At 37.5% G+C, this 19,594-nt stretch overlaps 1 protein-coding gene across 1 annotated transcript; it reads right to left on the bottom strand.

The window, feature by feature from the left end:
* Positions 1-430: 430 nt before the first annotated feature.
* Positions 431-18,440, bottom strand: LOC115851515 (nephrocan-like). Its single transcript, XM_030853600.3, has 3 exons — positions 18,252-18,440; positions 11,122-12,023; positions 431-1,024 (listed from the first exon to the last, which is right to left on the bottom strand). The coding sequence occupies exons 1-3, from the start codon at positions 18,438-18,440 to the stop codon at positions 577-579; spliced, it is 1,539 nt and encodes a 512-aa protein (XP_030709460.1). The 3' UTR covers positions 431-576.
* Positions 18,441-19,594: the final 1,154 nt, after the last annotated feature.

Raw genomic sequence — 19,594 nt, 5'->3', positions numbered from 1 at the left:
GGTTGAGAGTCCACCTGCCGATGCAGGGGACACGGGTTCGTGCCCCGGTCCGGGAAGATCCCACATGCCACGGAGCGGCTGGGCCCGTGAGCCATGGCCGCTGAGCCTGCGCGTCCAGAGCCTGTGATCCGCAACGGGAGAGGCCATAACAGTGAGAGGCCCACGTACCGCAAAAAAACCACAACAAAACAAAAAAAACACAACTTTTTTTCTGGAGCACAGAGGATTTTTAGGGCAGTGAAACTACTCTGTGTGATATTATAGTGGTAAATACATGTCATTATATATTTGTCCAAACCCAGAGTATGTACAACACCAAGAGTAAACCCTAATGTACACTATGGACTTCAGGTGATTGTGACCTGTCAATAGAGATCCATCAGCTGTAACAAATGTTCCATTCTGGTGGGACATGTTGTAATGGGGCAGGCTATGTTTGTGTAGGGGTAGGAGGTATATAGGAAATCTCTGTACCTTCCCCTTAATTCTGCTATGAACCTAAAACTGCTCTAAAAATGAAGTCTATTTTACAAAAAGAAACAAAACCTTTTTCTAAACTGTAAGCTAAGCTCATCCTTAATCTATCTCATAATCATAATAATCGTCATCCACATTGATTCTGATGCTGGAGTGCTCTTCAGGCTTTGGTTTCTTTTTGGTCTCTTTGCTTTTCTCGGTCAGATGCAAGTGATGCTCACATTGCTTCATTATCTTTTTGGAAGACATCCAGCTCTCCCCTTGTCGTTCAGCTGGTGCCGCACATTGTCCTCCCCTCACATCTGTGCCCTTGGCCTTCAGGACCTCCCTGGCTCTCAGGAGACTGCAGGTGCAATTCCACGGATTTCCATCCAGATACAGATGCCTGAGGCGAGGCAACACCTCCAAGGCTTTGAGGTCTAAGGCAGAGATCTTGTTGTTCCTAAGGTTTAGAACCTGAAGCTGCTTCAGATCCTTGAGCTCCCTCTCAGCAATATCCTGGATGGCATTGCCTTTTAGGTCCAGCCTTGCTAAGGTTGCCGGGAGCCTGCAAAAGCATGGAAACAGGATGTGAAAGGAGGCTGTGACCATCATTCCATAACTGCCTAGGCAATTCAGATTGAGCAACACCCACCTCTTCTGTACCATTCTGTTCCCTCTGAAGCTAGAAAACAAGCTTTATTTTGTAAAGTTAATTAAAAGTGCAAACCTCAGTCTTATCTATAGGTCTTTAACACTTTCTCATAGGTCTTATTTTCTAGCCCTCTGATTTTTCTGGTTCCTAGCCATAAACTCTTTAATTTTTCATTTCAAATTGGATCATGTAACAAATTGATAAGGAAAATAGTAAGTTTCCAACTTTTTAGTTGGCAGATGCCATGAATCAATAATTTATAGGAGAGGTAAAAATATTGAATAAAAATATGAAAAGGTTGTTCTTCATGAATATAAAAGATGCAATGTTAGAAAATAGAGCATCATTTTGAATTTAAATTTTAAAATTCATTTCTGATGAGGGTGTAGTGAGGTAAGAACTTAAACTCTGCTAGTGGGAGTATAAACTGGTACCATTTTGGAAACAATTTGGTAACATGTATCGAATTTAAATAACGTCATGCCTTTCAGCGTAGGAGATAATAGGAGAAGTGAATAGAGATTTATTTAAAAATATGTCATACATTTGATCATATTTATAACAGCAAAAAAATGATAAAGGGCTAATGTCCACTAATATGGAAATTAAGAGATAATGGACTATTATGTGATTATAAAAATCGTATTTTCAAATAATTTTTAAAATACCAGTTCTATAAAAAAGCTTTTCTGACTATGGCTTAAAAATCCAGAAGCTGGGGCTTCCCTGGTGGCGCAGTGGTTGAGAGTCCGCCTGCCGATGCAGGGGACACGGGTTCGTGCCCCTGTCTGGGAAGATCCCATGTGCCGTGGAGCGGCTGGGCCCGTGAGCCATGGCCACTGAGCCTGCGCGTCCGGAGCCTGTGCTCCGCAACGGGAGAGGCCACAACAGTAAGAGGCCCGCATACCGCAAAAAAAAAAAAAAAATCCAGAAGCTATAAAAGATCAATAAATCAACTACATTAAAAATCACAGAAAAAGAAATTGTATATGGCAAAAGACATATGCAAAATCAAAAGAAAAATGATAAACTGGGGGAACTATCTGCACTTTATATCCCAGACAAAGAGCCAATCTCCCTAATATGTAAAGGACTCTTACAAGTTGAGAAGAAAAGGTTTTAAAATAAGTCTAAAAGTGGGCAAAAAGTATGAATGGAAATCCACATAAAAGCAAAGCCTTAAAAATGGGCAGAAGACCTAAACAGACATCTCTCCAAAGAAGATACACAGATTGCCAACAAACACAGGAAAGGATGCTCAGCATCACTAATCATTAGAGAAATGCAAATCAAAACTACAATGAGATGTCATCTCACACTGGTCAGAATGGCCATCATCAAAAAATCTAGAAACAATAAATGCTGGAGAGGGTGTGGAGAAAAGGGAACACTCTTGCACTGCTGGTGGGAATGTGAATTGGTACAGCCACTATGGAGAACAGTATGGAGGTTCCTTAAAAAACTGCAAATAGAACTACCACATGACCCAGCAATCCCACTACTGGGCATATACCCTGAGAAAACCAAAATTCAAAAAGAGTCATGTACCAAAATGTTCATTGCAGCTCTATTTACAATAGCCCAGAGATGGAAACAATCTAAGTGTCCATCTTCGGATGAATGGATAAAGAAGATGTGGCACGTATATACAATGGAATATTACTCAGCCATAAAAAGAAATGAAGTTGAGCTATTTGTAATGAGGTGGATGGACCTAGAGTCTGTCATACAGAGTGAAGTAAGTCAGAAAGAGAAAGACAAATACTGTATGCTAACACATATATATGGAATCTAAGAAAAAAAATGTCATGAAGAACCTAGGGCTAAGACAGGAATAAAGACAGACCTACTAGAGAATGGACTTGAGGATATGGGAAGGGGGAAGGGTAAGCTGTGACAAAGCGAGAGAGAGGCATGGACATATATACACTACCAAACGTAAGGTAGATAGCTAGTGGGAAGCAGCCACATAGCACAGGGAGATCAGCTCGTGCTTTATGATCGCCTGGAGGGGTGGGAGGGAGGGAGACGCAAGAGGGAAGAGATATGGGAACATATGTATATATATAACTGATTCATTTTGTTGTAAAGCAGAAAATAACACACCATTGTAAAGCAATTATACTCCAATAAAGATGTTAAAAAAATAAATAAATAAAATAAAAATAAAAGGAACTTATATTCTCAGAAAAAAAAAGAAAAGCCTTTAAGTCTTCAGCCATACTCAGAATAGAGAAATGAAGAATAAAAACACACAGAGATTCCATTTCTCACCTATCAGATTGGTAAAATGTCTTAATCCTTAGCAATACATTCTGTGGGCAAAGCCATGAAGAAGCAGACAATCTCATACATAGCTTGGTGGGAGCTGAAAATGGCATGGCTCCTGTGGAGAATTTGGCAAAGCCTAACAAAATAATGTGCATTTACCCTTCGACCCAGCAATTTCATTTCTAGGTAAAATCTCTGAAGATGTGATATTTTATATCCACAAACATATCCATATTTTACATCCACAAACATAAAACAGCACATGTGTATTTCTTATGGTATTATTTATAATAGCAAAAGACTGTAAACAACCCAGTACAACAGTAAAGAACTACTATGCAGCCTTGAAAAAGAAAGAGACTGGTCTCTATGAATTACCCATAAAATGATTTCTAGAAAGTATTGTTAAAGGGAAGAAAAACAAGAAGTGGAATAGTGTATGTAGTATCTTAGTTTTTATGTAAGAGGGAAATAAGAATACATGTACACATTTTGCTTGTTTTTGAAAAAAAAGAAAAAAGATAAACCAGAAGTGAATTAAAATAGTTACTTATAGGGAGTGTTTGGTTCCATATGGTTTTAACTTCTGAATCATGTTAACGTTTTACGTAAAACAAATAAAAACAAAACCAAGCCCTAAAATTGAACACAAGCCAAAACAAACAAATCTAATTAACTAATCAAATGTTTATGTTGGTAATGTAACCATATAAAATAAAGAAAAAGTACTCTGAATAGCTAAGCCTTAGACTCTAAAGACAAAAGGATCTGCAAAGAAATTTCTCGCAGTATATTTATTGTTAATATTACTCTTAGTAATACAATTCGAAACTTTTTAATGAATACTGTAAGGTAAAGAAAATAAGTAAATATATTAATCTTATTAGGAACCAAGATTTTCATTGTAAGAGAAAAAGATACAAATATAAAATAAGAGAAGAAAAAACTCTCTCTAATGTTAATATGAAGTGGAAATACCAATGTGAATTTATGATTTTAAAAAATATATATCTTCTACTTCTGTATACTGAAAGGACCTAAAAGCAATATTATACACTAGTAGCAATGTGATCCCAATAGCATAAGCTCACTGAACACACAGATCTTTGTTCCAGAATTCCAGTCGCTACTTAAAAGAAGCAAGGCTTCAATAAACAACAAGGTCCTACTGTTTAGCACAGGGAAGTATAATCAATATCCTGTGATAAACTATAATGGAAAAAATATGGAAAGGAATATATATATATGTATAACTGAATCACTTTGCAGGACAGCAGAAATCAACACAACATTGTAAATCAACTATACTTCGATAAAATTAAAAAAAAAAAAAGAAGCAAGACTTCTTGGAAAAATGGCTAATTCCACGTCTGGGGCAAGGTAAGCTGGAATGTCTGAACTGGAATGCAATGAAGTGTTCAAAGATTAGTGGAACACCTATCATGATGGTTGCTATCAAAAATCCAGAAAATAACAAGTGTTAACAAGAATGTGGAGAAATTGGAAACTTTGTGCCCTGTTAATGGGAGTGTAAAATGGTACAGTCAATATGGAACACAGTATGGGTGGTTCCCCCCAAAATTAAAACTATACTTGCATATGATCCAGCAATTGCACTTCTGCATATATACTCAAAAGAATTGAAAGCAAGGTCTCAAAGAGATATTTATACACCCATGTTATACTCCCATATTGAATTCACAGTAGTTAAAATGTGGAAGCAATCCAAGTGTCCACTGATGGATGAATGAATAAGCAAAATACAAAATACAAGTACATACAATGGAATATTATTCAGCCTTGAAAGGAAGGAAATTCTGACGCATGCTACAACGTGAATAAGGATATTATGTTAAGTGAAAAAAGCCTGTCACAAAAAGATAACTACTGTATGATTCCACTTACATGAGATATCTAGAGTAGTCAGATTCATAGAAACAGGAAGTAGAATGGTGGTTGTCAGGGGGTGAGGGGAGGAGGGAAACGAGGAGTTGTTTAATGGGTGCAGAGTTTTGGTTTTGCAAGATGAAAAAGTTCTGGAGACTGGCTGCACAACAATGTGAAGATACTTAACAATATTGAATTGTACACGTAAAAATTAATAATTGTACACATAAATTTTATGTTATGTGTATTTTACCACAAGTTTATAAAAAGAGAGGTAATGGAATCATGTCTCATGAACATAGGAACCAGCTTGGAGGGGCTCCCACTAGCGAAATTTGGGGAAATTTGAGCACCAAAAGAGACTAGCAACTATAAATGATCATAACACACTGAATGAATTAAGATGCCTGGGTCCATAGTGATACTTGGAAAAAATAGAAAAGGGAAACTGGAGAGAAAAACCACACTATAATGTTAAATGGAAAAAATAGAAAAAAAATTGACTGATCTCAAATACATAAAAACAAATTATCGCTAGGCATAGGTTCTGGTTGAACAGTTATGGGTGACTTTTTTATTTTTCAGCACGCTAAATTTTCAACTTGAACAGGTATTTCTTTATAATCAGGAAAAAAAAATTTTAACCATGGATACCAATTTGAAAAATGTCATGCTAACGCCTGTTGATAAAAAATAAATAATAATCACAATTGTGAACTGAAAATCTTTCTGCTAGTCAACAACTTTATATTAAGTGCTATTCTCTTTGTGAAGTACAAGAAGTGAGAAAGCTTTTTAGGAAAAAAGTCCCTTGAAATACCATCTGAATGCTATCTTCATACAGTGTGAACATATTAGATGTACATTTCATTCTTTTTAGTATTTAGTGAATTTTTTTGTGGTGGTCCCTGTCATATGATTGTTATGTCAAAGAGAAAAAAGCAAATGAATTTAAACATATTTTATGACAATATTACCTTTTGTTTGTTATAGTATTATTCTCATATGAATTTCATTCTGAAACGTTAATCTCTTAGGTTATTGGCACTTAGCCTAAATTTTGCCCTTGTTTTTTTCTTTGATACTTACATTTTATATTTGTATATATTTACGTTCATGTTTTTTGTTTGTTTGTTTGTTTTTGTGATACGCGGGCCTCTCACTGTTGTGGCCTCTCCCGTTGTGGACGCGCAGGCTCAGTGGCCATGGCTCACAGGCCCAGCCACTCTGCGGCATGCGGGATCCTCCCGGACCGGGGCACGAACTCGCGTCCCCTGCATCGGCAGGTGGACTCTCAACCACTGCGCCACCAGGGAAGCCCTACGTTCATGTATTTTATATTTGTATTCCTCTCCTAAACCGTATAATACATATACATACATAAGTACTTGTGCTTTTGAGTATTTTAAAGTCTTATTTGTTTAACGTGCTTTCTTTTTCATTGGAATTAAATTTACCTAACAAAGCAGATTAATTTACCAGGGAAAATCACTTCACACATTTTAACAGTTTGATAAAAGCTTCTGCAAAGACATTTCTCTCAGTCGGTTTACTGTGAATACCACTAACAATTTTCAAATTGGTATCCACAGTTTAAATTGAATTTGAAGTTAATCCCTAAGACAATGTAATTTTGTGCACACACCAGCTTATACAAGGTACATCTCTAAAAGTTATACAGGAAATCTCTTGTGCATAGCTTTTTTTTTTTTTTCAAGGAAAAATGGCCTGTTAATAGGTGGTGAGGCAGTAAGCGAGACTCTGTAACTATTGAGAGTACAGGGAGCACAGGGAGCACAGCTGAGGAAAGATACGGCAGAGTAAACCAGAGAGTCAAGTCTACTTATTAAGATTCGAGTTCTAACTTTGGCTATTCTATTCACCAGCATGTGACTTTAGGTAAGTTATTTAGCTCTTTAAAGCTTCTGATTTTCCACTATATAGATGAAAGTGCTCAGTGCACAGAAGTTACATAAAAATGTTAGTAACGAAAATGAGCAAGCCAAGCTTTCTTTTAAACAAATACAGTTATTCAGTTCTGGGCTGGACAGCCAAAAACTGTACCTGGTCTTAGGAGTACCTTTTTTTTTCTTTCATGTTTCTATGGATAACCAAAATGGCACTGTAAGAGAAGTCACTAATTTCCTCCTTCTGTGACCTTTGGGTAGTCATTTATTGCTTTGATATAATTTATCTTTATAAGTCTGATTTATACAAAAAGGTAGCCCTGATTTTAAGACAAACATATGCCTAGAAATGCTATTTCTTCTTTCGGCAGTGTCGCTTTTCAGAGTAAAAAAGGGGCGCACCCCCGTTATGTCTGTATGTGGCACTTGAGTAAGAGAAAATGCTGACTGGCTTCATCAGGTTGTAGAAAGCTATCCTGGATTTGAATTATCCAGATTGTGAATAAAGAAGGGGTGATGTAACTTACATTTGCTCCCCGAGCTGCAGCTTGGTGAAATGAGAAGCAGCAAGAAGCAAGACCCAGGTCTTGGGTAGACTAAATTCTAAGTAGTGGAGTGTATTGTTGATAGCAGAGTAAACCTCAGAGGGCGAGGGTGCAGTGCCTAAAATTCCCAGGCCCTGGGGTTAGACTATTGTATTTAACCCTGACTCCAAAATTTATTGACCATATGACTTCCAGCAAGTTTCTTGATACCTCTTAACCTTAATCTCTAATCTGTAAAATAATAGGTAAAACAGTGTACCTACCTTCACAGGATTGTTGTAAGGGAGTAACGGAATAACATGTATATTCATTCCCTGCTGAGCTTAGTAAGCACTTAGTAAATGTTAGGTATTGTTTCTATCTCGGTTAGCATATTTAGGCAAATGGGGTAGATATTTTAATTCATGTGTGCCTAAAACCATATACCATTATTTTCCTGATGAAATGTAGATTGCAGCATGGTAGACAGAGGAAGAGATTTGTGGAAACAGTTTGTGATAGGATACACAACGGCGACTAACAGGTTAGGTTAGGTTAGGTTAGCAACTAGCACAGATAGGTTGCCTGTGTTTACAGTTTATTTATAGAACACTGAATTTCAAAGTGTAGTTTTGTGTATGAATAAGAAGCATTCAAATAAAAAGAAAGAGTGTAATGTTTAAAGCTCATAAATAAAAGTCTCAAAATTCAAATATAAGGAATAGATTGTATTGTGTTTTAATTCTTTATGGGAGGAAAACCACGGGAAAATTTTTTGGGGTCCTTCCCACTTTCCAATTTAAAGAAAAGTTGGGGAATGGTGGTTTGGGAAGCGGTGGTCCTGATGGGGAATTTAAAAATCACTCTCTAGGGCTTCCCTGGCGGCGCAGTGGTTGAGAGTCCGCCTGCTGATGCAGGGGACACGGGTTCGTGCCCCGGTCTGGGAAGATCCCACATGCCGGGGAGTGGCTAGGCCCGTGAGCCATGGCCGCTGAGCCTGCGCGTCTGGAGCCTGTGCTCTGCAACGGGAGAGGCCACAACAGTGAGAGGCCCGTGTACCGAAAAAAAAAAAAAAAAAAAAATCACTCTCTACAGGAGCATTGCTCTCATAACAGGCCAGGTTCTTTGACAAAGCAGACAGTTGTGTTGTTTCATTTAAGCCTCATAGGAAAAACCCCCTGGTATCTTCTTTCTTGCCCCATTGTCCTTTCCCAGTAGTTCTCAAACCTGGCTACACATTAAATTCATCTGGGGAGTTTTTAAAAAATACCGATGCCTGGGCCACAACCCTTGGGTGTCTGATTTAATTGGTTTGAAATGAGGTCTAGGCATGAGTAGGCTTTATAAAAGTTCTCCAGATAATTCCATCGTAAAGTCAGACTTGAAAATTAGGGTTAGCTCAGGCTTGCAATTCCATTATACACTCTGTTGGGTAGAAACTTTGTGCTTTCTGTAGTCACTTATTAAAACACAAATACCCTGGCAGGAGTAAATAATTAAGCTATTTTTCACTCATTAAACTTCGCAGGATTACTTCACCAAATGCTTTCTAAAGGTCACCCGAATAGAAAAGCCCACCGAGTTCACAGTTTTGCCCATGGCTGTCATAGCCTGCTGAGAATCCTTATGTGATACAGTCACTCCCTAACCTGTTTGATGAGTTTTTATTTTATACACGATTTTTTGTTTGGAGGAGGAGCATGCAGTAATAGAAAATAAGGCTTGAACATAGTAGAGAAATTATTTAAATAACAACAAGAATTAGAGTCCTGAAATACTGCCCGCATGTTCTTGTCTTCAGGGCTGTTCTGTCTAGAACACTTTTTCCCCCAGACAGCTTCACAACTAAATCCCTCACCTCCTTCCAGTCTTTGCTCAGAGCTTACCTTTTCAGAAGGGTTACCATGCTTACCTCATTGAAAATTGCAACCATCCACCCTCGTTCACTGTAGTCCTGAACCTGGTAATCCTGCCTGCCCCTTTTTGTTGTTAATTATAACACCTAACACTATCTCAATATTATATACTTTACTTACATATTATGTTGTCACTCTTTCCCTGCTAGAATTTAAGCTGTACAGAACAAGAAGTTTTACCTCTTTTATTACACTGATGTATCCCAAGTGCCTGGTAAAGTACCTGGCACATGGTGAATGCTCAAAACATACTTGTTGAATTAAATTAATTGTATGCACATGCTTAGGCATTAAGAGAAATTGATTACTTTCAAATTATCCTCAATACATAATTTAAAATACTGATTTCAGTTCAAAAAATCACCTTTCGATGTTTTGCATTGGGTACAGTGCAAAAAAAATGAGTATCTGTCCATATCAGATAATTTTTTCCTTTCTCATTGATAAGAAAAATTATCATAATGAACACTGATAATAAGTAAATCAAGTGCCACAGGATTCTACAGAAGCCAGAAGCTGGCACATTAATTATGAGAAATTTGATAACAATAATAGGGCAGGAAGCATTTTTTTCTATAGTTCTGAAAGGAAAAAGAATCCACTAATAGACACATTTAATAAACAACATAATATCTTTTTTAGGAGAATAATAGTATTTATTCTACTGTTTTTTAATTCTACTTTAAAATGTGGAACATGTGATAAAGTTTAAATAAATAGGATCAATTAATGTACAGGTACAGTGGGTTGGGTATAGAAGGAGGGATATTTGGAAGAGAAATTAACTGTCAGAGTATGAGGGTGTGTGTGTGTTTGTGTGAGAGAGAAAGAGAACAGAAGAAACAACCAAAAACAGAAAGTAAGATGGACACAAATTGTCTCACACACTCACAGACAGACACCCAGAGAAATAAGCAGCATCCCTTAAGCCCTTTAAAAATCACAGCACTGAGAAGAACATGAGGCTCCCAATACATAATTCAAAATAAATACAATGTTAGATTACAGAGTTTTGATTTTTTTCACCACAAATACTACTTCAATGCTTTTTAAAAATATAAATGTATTAGTACATTCCCCCCAACCCCGCCCCACCTCATTTTTTCCTGGTGTCCTGCTTTGCTAGTGGTTAAGCACATGCCTAGTCAGCCTGTTGCTAGATCCAGGCCATATACTTAGAAACCAGAACACAGTTTTACAAGTAACATCCCCCTATGATGTTTGTTACCATACGTCCCCAGAGTGACATTGCATATTTTCAAATACAGATGTCCCCTGTTGGTGTCTTGTCCTACAGGCAAGATAAGTTAAGTTAGTGCAGGGGTCAGCTTGAGGGTTGGAGATTCCAAACCCCTGTTTAAATTCCACCCCTGAACCCTTGGATAGCCTTGATCAGATACTTTATGTATGCTTGGATGACTTTTCTTGCTTGTATAATGTACTTAGTTGTCCCAGTTTTTGGAAAACTTTTTTAGTAGTTACTGTAAATGATAACGCTCACTTACCGTAGAGGTATAGACAAGAGCAGGTTCTGCTCCAGGGCCAGGTTGGAGAGCTGGGAACACCTTTGCAGGGCTCCAGCTTCAAACAAGCTGACAATGTTGTTGTCCAGAAACAAATGTTTCAAGTCTCGGAGGTCCTGGAAGTCTTGTGCTGTAACTTTCTGAATCAGATTGTTGCTGATATCAAGCTTTTGTAGCCTTGCTGGTAGTCTGAGGGGCAACGTTTGAAGCTGGTTTTGGGACAGCTCAAGGGTAGTTAAATTGGCAAGGAGCTGTGCCCCATCTATGGAAGAGAGTGAGTTTTCTGACAGGTAAAGATGGGAAAGATTCTCCAAATGTTTCATATCTTGAAACCTTACCACTTTGAGCCGGTTTCTCTCCATTTTTAATGAGAGCAAGGATTTGGGCAGGTTAATAGGAATTTTAGTCAGAAAGTTACTACTGAAACTGAGAAACTGCAAAGACTGAAGAGAAGTGAAGAAGCTAGCTGGTATGAGATGTAGCTTATTATTCTCCATGCTCAGATGTTTCAGATGGGGAAGTGCCAGTGGTCCATTCACAGACTCGATATTGTTGCTGTCCAACACCAAGCTTTGCAAACTGACAAGAGAAGAGAGCATGCTGGGAGGGAGAGAAGAGATCAGATTGTTTTTCAGTTCAAGGATTTTTAATTTCTTCAGTCCTTCAAAATCAGATCCGTGAAGGACATATATTGAATTATCATTTAGTTTTAACACTTCAAGACTGGCTGGGAGAGCACTGGGGACCTGTCTTAACTTATTTTTCCAGAGTTCCAAGGTCTTCAAAGTACTCAGAGTCTTGAAAGTGTCATTTTCTACCGACTCTGTTCCACTGGCCAGCAGAATAAAATCTTCTAGAGCTGACATTTGAGTGAAGTTAGACAGCTACAAAAAATTCAGGGATGGGGAATGGGGGAGAAAAGCAGTAAATTAGGATTATTGTAAGAAAAAAAAGCCATATACATTATCATTCAATACTAATGATACTTCAGATTTCCCTTCAGGATCTATTTAAATATCTCTTGGAAAAGGATAGAAACTCAGGTTCTGACCATTTTTATTCATTTGTTAACAGTATAACATGTCTAAAATATTTTAAGCACTTTCACACACTATTGGTAGACATAAAGTTGGCCAACTTTTTCTGCGTATTCTTTGACCCAGCAAATTTACTTCTAGGTAGAAGTACTTAAAAATTGCACAATGATTTATGCAATAGGCTGTTCTTGGTTGCATCATCTTGTAATAGCCAAAAAAGAAACAATCTGGAAATATTTCACCAAACTATAGAGTTTCTAACTCTAGGGGATAAAATTATAAGGAATTTTCATTATCTATCTACATTTTGCAATGTTTAGTTTTTTTAAATTATAAATTACCTTTTTAACAATTTAAGCATTAAAAGTAAAAAAATTTTAATGTCCTAGATACTGCTATCAATAGAATGGGCCTATCAGAAAAACATTTTCAACTGTATAATAGTTTGGAAAACTAGCCTCGTTGTTCCTACCGGCCAATTTACGCTTCACTGATGAAAAAGGTTCATGAAGAAACAAACAGGATACATGTGTCTCCATCTCTGTAGAGCAAGGAGTCCATTCACGCATATATCCCAGACCTAATGCTATTCCTCTCCTAGATTTTAGAAATTACCAAATCTGCTGTACTTTCTCCATGGTTTGCAAGTTCAAGCACCCCTATCTCTCCACATATCCCCCAAACTCCTCCTAGGTGGACATCCACCTCTTTTCTAGCATGATGTAATTTGGTATTTGGTTCTCAGAGTAAAATCATGTTTAGGCAAAAAGAGGAATTGTTCCAGATTTTCCTGAGCTTGATAAATCTTTACAAAACTTTCAACCTGCTTTAGAATTCAATTAAACTGGAATTTTCAGTGCACACTTTTATGTCTTACTATCTACAGTTTCTAAATGTTGGATTTAATTGTGAAGTTGAGCTCTTTTGTAACATCAATACATGATTAATACCTTAAAAGTGGGTTAATTTTGCATCACATATTTGTTACAGGTATTTATATTCTGGGAAGACACGTGATGTGAATTATGGTATATTTTAAAGTATCTCCTAATATGATATTCTAGCTGAAGAATCTCATGTTAAAAACTCCATAAACAGATTTTAATTATAATAGTTTTGATAGCTGCCTTGGCTTATATATTGTTACTAACATTTGATATTTTCTTAATGATTAATCAGATGTATTAATTAGTCTTAATCCCAAGATCAATAGCTTTTTTTTTTGCATTTGTTGAGCATCTACAAGTTCCAAGTACTTTTTTATGTGTTATCATTAATTCTCCTAATAACCCTGAAAGTTTGGTGTCGTCAAACTTGAAAGTTTGTTATCGTCAAACTTGAAAGAGTTGAGAATTTCAACAAAGTCCATTGGACTCCAAAGCCCTTTCTTCCTCAACTCATCATTTTCTAATACATTTTCCATTGCCTGTGGTCTATAATTAATGTTTTTCAAAAAAGACTCAAGATCTGGACACAGATCATAGAGTTTTAGAAAAGCAGAAATTTTAGAGATTATCTAGTCCAAAACTTCCATACAAGGAATGATGCCAAAAAAAAATTAAATGACCTGTCCAAGATTCAGTGTTGTTTAATCTGTTCTTCATTCTGAAGTACCTTTTTCTAGGCTTTCTTTCATGTAAAGTCATGATTGACTCTACACATAGCTTTTCACCTTTGGGTCTGTTGATCTCCCACAAAAAAGACCTTGGTGTTGCAAATGCTTCTACTTCTATCTGAGTGACCACAGACCCTAAAAGATTGCTGACTATGTAGCAAGTCTCGGAGATGACATGGATCTGAATGGGCAATTTCTATGGGGACTAGACAAAGAGTGGTGTCAGAGCTTCAATTTGTCTTCATTTCTATTTGTAAAGTATATAGACTAGCTAATAGTAAATATAGGTCATTTTCTTAACTGAATCCAGTGAATAGTTGTTTCCTATTATTAAGCATAGAGAACCTTTGCTCTTTATCAGGTCAGTGCAGATTACTTTTGATTATTATTAGTTAAAATGGCCACCATTTTCTAAGTATTTACTATGTTTATCTTTACAAAGATCTATGTGTAAGCATGATTATTCCCTTTTCAATGAGGTAAACTCAAGAAGGCAAAACAAAATGTCCAAGTATGTCTTGCTAGTAAGTTGAAAAGTTCGGCTTCCAACCCAGGTTTACCTTACCCCAACACATATATTTTTAACCTTAGTGTTTATAACATGCATTTAGCTGAAGAGTAGAGAGTTCTGGTGCCACAAACAGTGAGGAAGACCCCCAATGATTTTCAACTTATCAGTTGAGTTTGCAGAGCTGACAAAGGGAAAAAAATTCTGCCAGACCTGTTTTTCCATTTCCATGGCCTAAGCAGGGTTGTGCTCAAGAGATGTGGAAAGAGATGCTTTTGCCCTGCAGCTAACCTTGGGGCTGCTGGCAATTTTTCAACATTGCTTAAAAAGCAAGGCAAGTATGGCTTGGTGTTAACAATTAGGCTTAGGAAGCTTAGCTAAGTAAAATTCCTGCCATCACAGTTGTACAGTTTAGTGAGCCTAATACTTATGTAGATAAAAGTTACTATATAATAAGAAAAGTTTAAAAAGAAAAAAAAAGCAAACCAAGTAAAATGAAATAGAGGGGCAACTTCTGCTGGTTTCCCCGTGAAAAGGCTTTGTTTCAGGTTTTAATGCTGGGCAGGCCCTACTTCAAGCATTAGAAGGTTACCTGCCTTTCTTAGTCACCTTATAGGTCCAGTGCACACAGGAAACTCACACACCCTCACAGTGACTGCCTCAGACATGTGTGAACCAAGCCAGCAAGGAGTTTGTAAATTATGTTGGAATTTTTTTTCTGATGATCAAAGCAACACTTGTTCTCTGTAAACAATTTAAAAATCTGAAAAGTATGGAGAGAATATAAAAAGAATCTATAATTCCCCCCCACACTTGTTGATAAACCATATATTTCTTAGCCAAGAGGAATGTGAAGTAGCTTCTTCTCTCCACAAAAGATGTAAAGTGCAATTATTTTAATTGACTGCCACCATAAAGACATTTCTATTTGTCCTCTAAACGTTAGAGCTAAAACTATAAAACTCTTAGAAGAAAATATAGGCATACATTTTCATGACCTTGGATTTGGTAAAAGCTATCTTGGATATGACACCAGGTGTAATCCTCTCCAGCAGCACCCAGCTGTCCAGATATAGGAGAAACAAAGGAAAATGATCACCCTAATGTAAGACTGAGGCTTTGCTGAATAGGTGCTGAGATAATTAATTGTGGGATGCAAAGAGGGAAGGGTTAGGGAAAGAAGATAGATAAGAAATGAACTGATTATCTGAGAGAAAGTGGGTAGATCTAGGACTAGAAGTCTCCATGAAGTGGAAAGATAAGTGTAGAGTATGGCAGCTGAAGGGAAAGGACATGATGACCAGAGAGTGGGTAGGGGAATTCAAGATTTTTGAGTGCAGAAGTTTCAGATACAATGAGGATTATGATATAAGCAAGAGAGTAGACGGCTGTGGTGAAGTGGAAATGTAGATAGATACTTTTTTATGAGTTCAAGGAGTGGGACTAGGATATTGGACACTGAAGGCACACCAAAAGATGCAGGACTTAGGATGGAGAGGAGGAGTAGGAGCCAGTATGGAAGGGACCAGGGGCACAGTATAAGACACACAGAGGAACAGAGTGTTACAGTGTGATGGCATGCACCTCAAAGAAGTAGGGATTTTTACAGATAAATGGATAAATAAAGTACCTCTTGAAGGCAGGAACTATGAATTTTTACTTTTTTTTCCAGCTGTGCTGCATGGCTTGCAGGATCTTAATTCCCTCACCAGGGATTGAACCTGGGCCATGGCAGTGAAAGCCCAGAATCCTAACCACTAGGCCACCAGGGAACTCCTAGAACTGAATTTTTCATCTTTTATCCCCAGTCTCAAACACAGCATTCACAGACCCAAAGACAGTTGAATTATATGAACAAGTAACTGAAACATTTAAAATTGTGGTGTATATACACATATACGTGTGTGTGTGTATATATATATATATGTTGTGCATATATGTGATGTATGTGTATATATATGCACATATATGTGTGTGTATATATATATAATTTCTATTGCTATTAATCTGAAGATCCATTTTAAGACTTTTTACTTTAAATATAGGCACCCAATCTGTAGTTCAAACCAGATAAACAGAATATACATTGCATTCACCAAATGCAAGTAAACTATGGTCATTTAAAGCCTAAGGATTTTTAAAAGAGAAAAGAGAAGGATTATTGGTCAGAGCTTTCTACTTCCTTCACAAAACAATCCTCTCTTTTGCCAACCTTTCTGCTGTGAACTGTGCTTCCTAGAGATAATTAACTGGGTTAAAGTCAGGGAAGTGGCAGTATTGCTGTTCAGTGAACTTAAACCAATGACAAATGAACTCATCCAATAAGTGAATTTGACGAGAGGCATAATTTCGTCTTATTGGCTGCAAAGCAGCAGTGTGGGATCATTACCAGGCTTAGTTGACACTCCCGCTCTCGGTATCTCAAGTCCTCAGGACAAATATTTAAGCATCTTGCCCTTTAACCAGGTGTCTTGATTGAATGCTGAGACCTGACAGGGTCAGACCTGCTCTCTGGCATTAGGCACTACTGGATTAGAAGAGGAAAGTAAACAGATGATGACCAGGCAATTGTGCTTATTGAGCCTCGAAATAAATACTATGCCACATATTTTAAACTCCCTGTGTTTATGTGCACCTACATTAAAATTTCTTAACCAAATAAAAAGGGAGGGGGAAGTGTCTCTGTTTGAAGGAAAAATACATTCACCTGCTGACTCTCTGCACCTGGATCACAGACAGGCATTTCCTTATCTTAAGATTTGGATCAATGAGGGAGAAGCAGTGACCAGTAAAGGCAAACTCAGAGTCATAGAATTTTCCATCTAGAAAGTTCCTGGGATCCCCAATCTAATCCAGCCTTCTCACGTCATAAAGGTAACAAATGAGGTCTGCAGATTTTTTTAACTGCTTGTCTAAGGTAGTTCTATCTCTAGTTAATGAGAAAACTAGAATGAGAACTCTAGTCTCTTGATGCCTTTCAAAATACCAAAGGTCAAAAACAAAAGTTTCGGGCTTCCCTGGTGGCGCAGTGGTTAAGAATCCGCCTGTCAATGCGGGGGATACGGGTTTGAACCCTGGTCCTGGAGGATCCCACATGCCATGGAGCAACTAAGCTCGTGTGCCACAACTACTGAATCCCGCATGCCTAGAGCCTGTGCTCGGCAACAAAAGAAGCCACCGCAATGAGAAGCCCACGCACCGCAACAAAGAGCGACCCCGCCTCGCTGCAACTAGAGAAAGCCTGCGCGCAGCAACGAAGACCCAACGCAGCCAAAAATAAATAAGTAAAATATTTTAAAAAGTTTCTTTGTGTTATACAAGTCAGACAAATCTATAGCACTCTTTTCAGTGCCCTCTGAATAGGTAAGCATGAAAATAGACATCATAATTAAAAGCACGTAGAATGAGAATTGCAGTAATGTGGCAAAACAAAAACACGTATTTCTTCTGTATATGTTTCCACAAAGACACTGATGCCTGGCTGGTTTGTAGAGCTTGTATGAATAATTCTCATATGCTGCATTCACCTTGATAGTCTTAAAATGTTCTAAGTATCATCTGCCTTCTATGGCACATACAAAACTACTTTTCCCCTAAAAGGACTTCTTTTTAACATGGGGAGACAAAGGGGCCATATGATCTCAAACTCTTTTTGTTAAGAAAGAGTCATTTCTTTACTTTTACTCTGCAACAACATAATTAGAATTTTCAAAAATAAAAAATTAATTATAGACTCCGATTTTGGGGGGGCTACTTTCCTAAAAAGAAATATCCAGAGGCATATACCCATCTCAGTATACAGAGCAAACAGGTAGCTAGTGCAACTACCCGACTTCATAACCATCACTTTACGTTTTGATTATTTAAATCAAGTTTAATAAACCCACACTTGCCCCTCACCCTATCTCACAAAATAAAATTGCAGTAACTTGAGTGTAGAATGAGTAATTACCTGAAGGTGCTGAATTTTGCTATGACTGACGTAGAGCTTCTTGGTGGTGGAAGGAATACCTGACGGCACCTCCGTTAGCCTGTAGCATTGCACCGACTGCTCTGAATCACAGCTGCATCTTCCAGGACAGTTAGGATCGAAACCATAGCTAAGAGAGAGCAAAACAAAGAAAGCATAAAGCAGACACATCTTCCAAAACAGGGCCTTTCAGGTCGCAGGCGAGTGTTTAGGTGATGTCTCACTCTTTATAACGTGAAATCTGATTATAGAATCTTATGAATGTGTACTCTGTCAATGTAAGAAGACAGGAAAGAAAAAATTCTCAATTTGCCTGGGTTAAAATGTTAGCGACCATTACAAAGAGGAAGGCGCTTAAACATTGATAAGCTGCCTTAATATTTGTAGGTGAGCAAAACCCTATGTTATTTATGGCTTGGAAGGCTAATCTGCAAACACCTCTATTATCTGTAGTTTCCTTGTTTTGTTAAATGTGACACTAGGGAATTAGTGGGAAAAGACAAAGTGCTGTTTTATAGTGGGCTATAAAACCTTTGAATTTTCTGTGACCCTATATTAAAACCATTTTTGTGGAACTGCAATGGGCAGGTGTTTTCTTCTCACATTAACTAGTATGGGAAAATAGGCAGGTTTTCTATTTATTATTGTTGTTTCAATAACATTTTATTGCTAGTGAAACAATGGGAGTACAATGGAGAGATATTTAGAGCCACAGATAACTTGTTCAATTCACCTGTCACTTGATCACTCAAATATCATATATAGAAAATATTTTGTCATTCAAAAATATTGTTGACTCAAATGAGAATAAAACTTAAAACTAGGTCTGTTATCTTTATTTATTTGTAATAATGGAAGAAAAGGATTCTAGTTTCTTCAGAGGAACTTAGCTGTGAGTTCCTACCAGCGAGGGAAGGTTTCCCTTGTCCTGGGTGCCCCTTTGTTGTGGCTTTTTGTCTTGCTGTGATCATCCCTGCTGAAGGAATTTAAAAGCATTTTAAGCAAAAGATTATATAGAGAAGCTCTTTCCCCGCAAATGGAAGACCTAAATTTCCCCATGCTGGTTGGCCTCAGCAGATTGCTCTAAAGAAACACTTTCTAATATTGAAAACCTTCTCAGATCTCCTCTTCAACCTTACCTCTCTTCGCTACAATTTTCATTTTGAAGGCAAAAGTTTCTTTACTTTAATAATCAATTCATTCTATTTCCAGAGGAAGGATTTTTGTGTGCATTTCCCAAAAGACTTGTCTACTCCTCTTTTCTGATTGTTTGCCTTTTGTTTTCTTTTACTATCAGAGACAAGAAGTGATAAGAGATTTCTTTT

This window comes from Globicephala melas, chromosome 14 (genome assembly GCF_963455315.2).
Source record: "Globicephala melas chromosome 14, mGloMel1.2, whole genome shotgun sequence".
Lineage (NCBI taxonomy): Eukaryota > Metazoa > Chordata > Mammalia > Artiodactyla > Delphinidae > Globicephala > Globicephala melas.
Note: the sequence above shows the minus strand (reverse complement) of the source record. Positions and strands in the feature narration are given on the sequence as shown.

What these genes read in the sequence shown, in the direction of transcription:
- LOC115851515 (XM_030853600.3), bottom strand. Translation starts at nt 18,440, where the DNA reads ATGTGTCTGCTTTATGCTTTCTTTGTTTTGCTCTCTCTTAGCTATGGT. An exon ending in GCAAAATTCAGCACCTTCAG is followed by an intron (nt 12,024 to 18,251) that starts GTAATTACTCAT and finishes AATTTTTTGTAG; the next exon opens with CTGTCTAACTTCACTCAAAT. An exon ending in CTCTTGTCTATACCTCTACG is followed by an intron (nt 1,025 to 11,121) that starts GTAAGTGAGCGT and finishes ATGCTTTTGCAG; the next exon opens with GCTCCCGGCAACCTTAGCAA.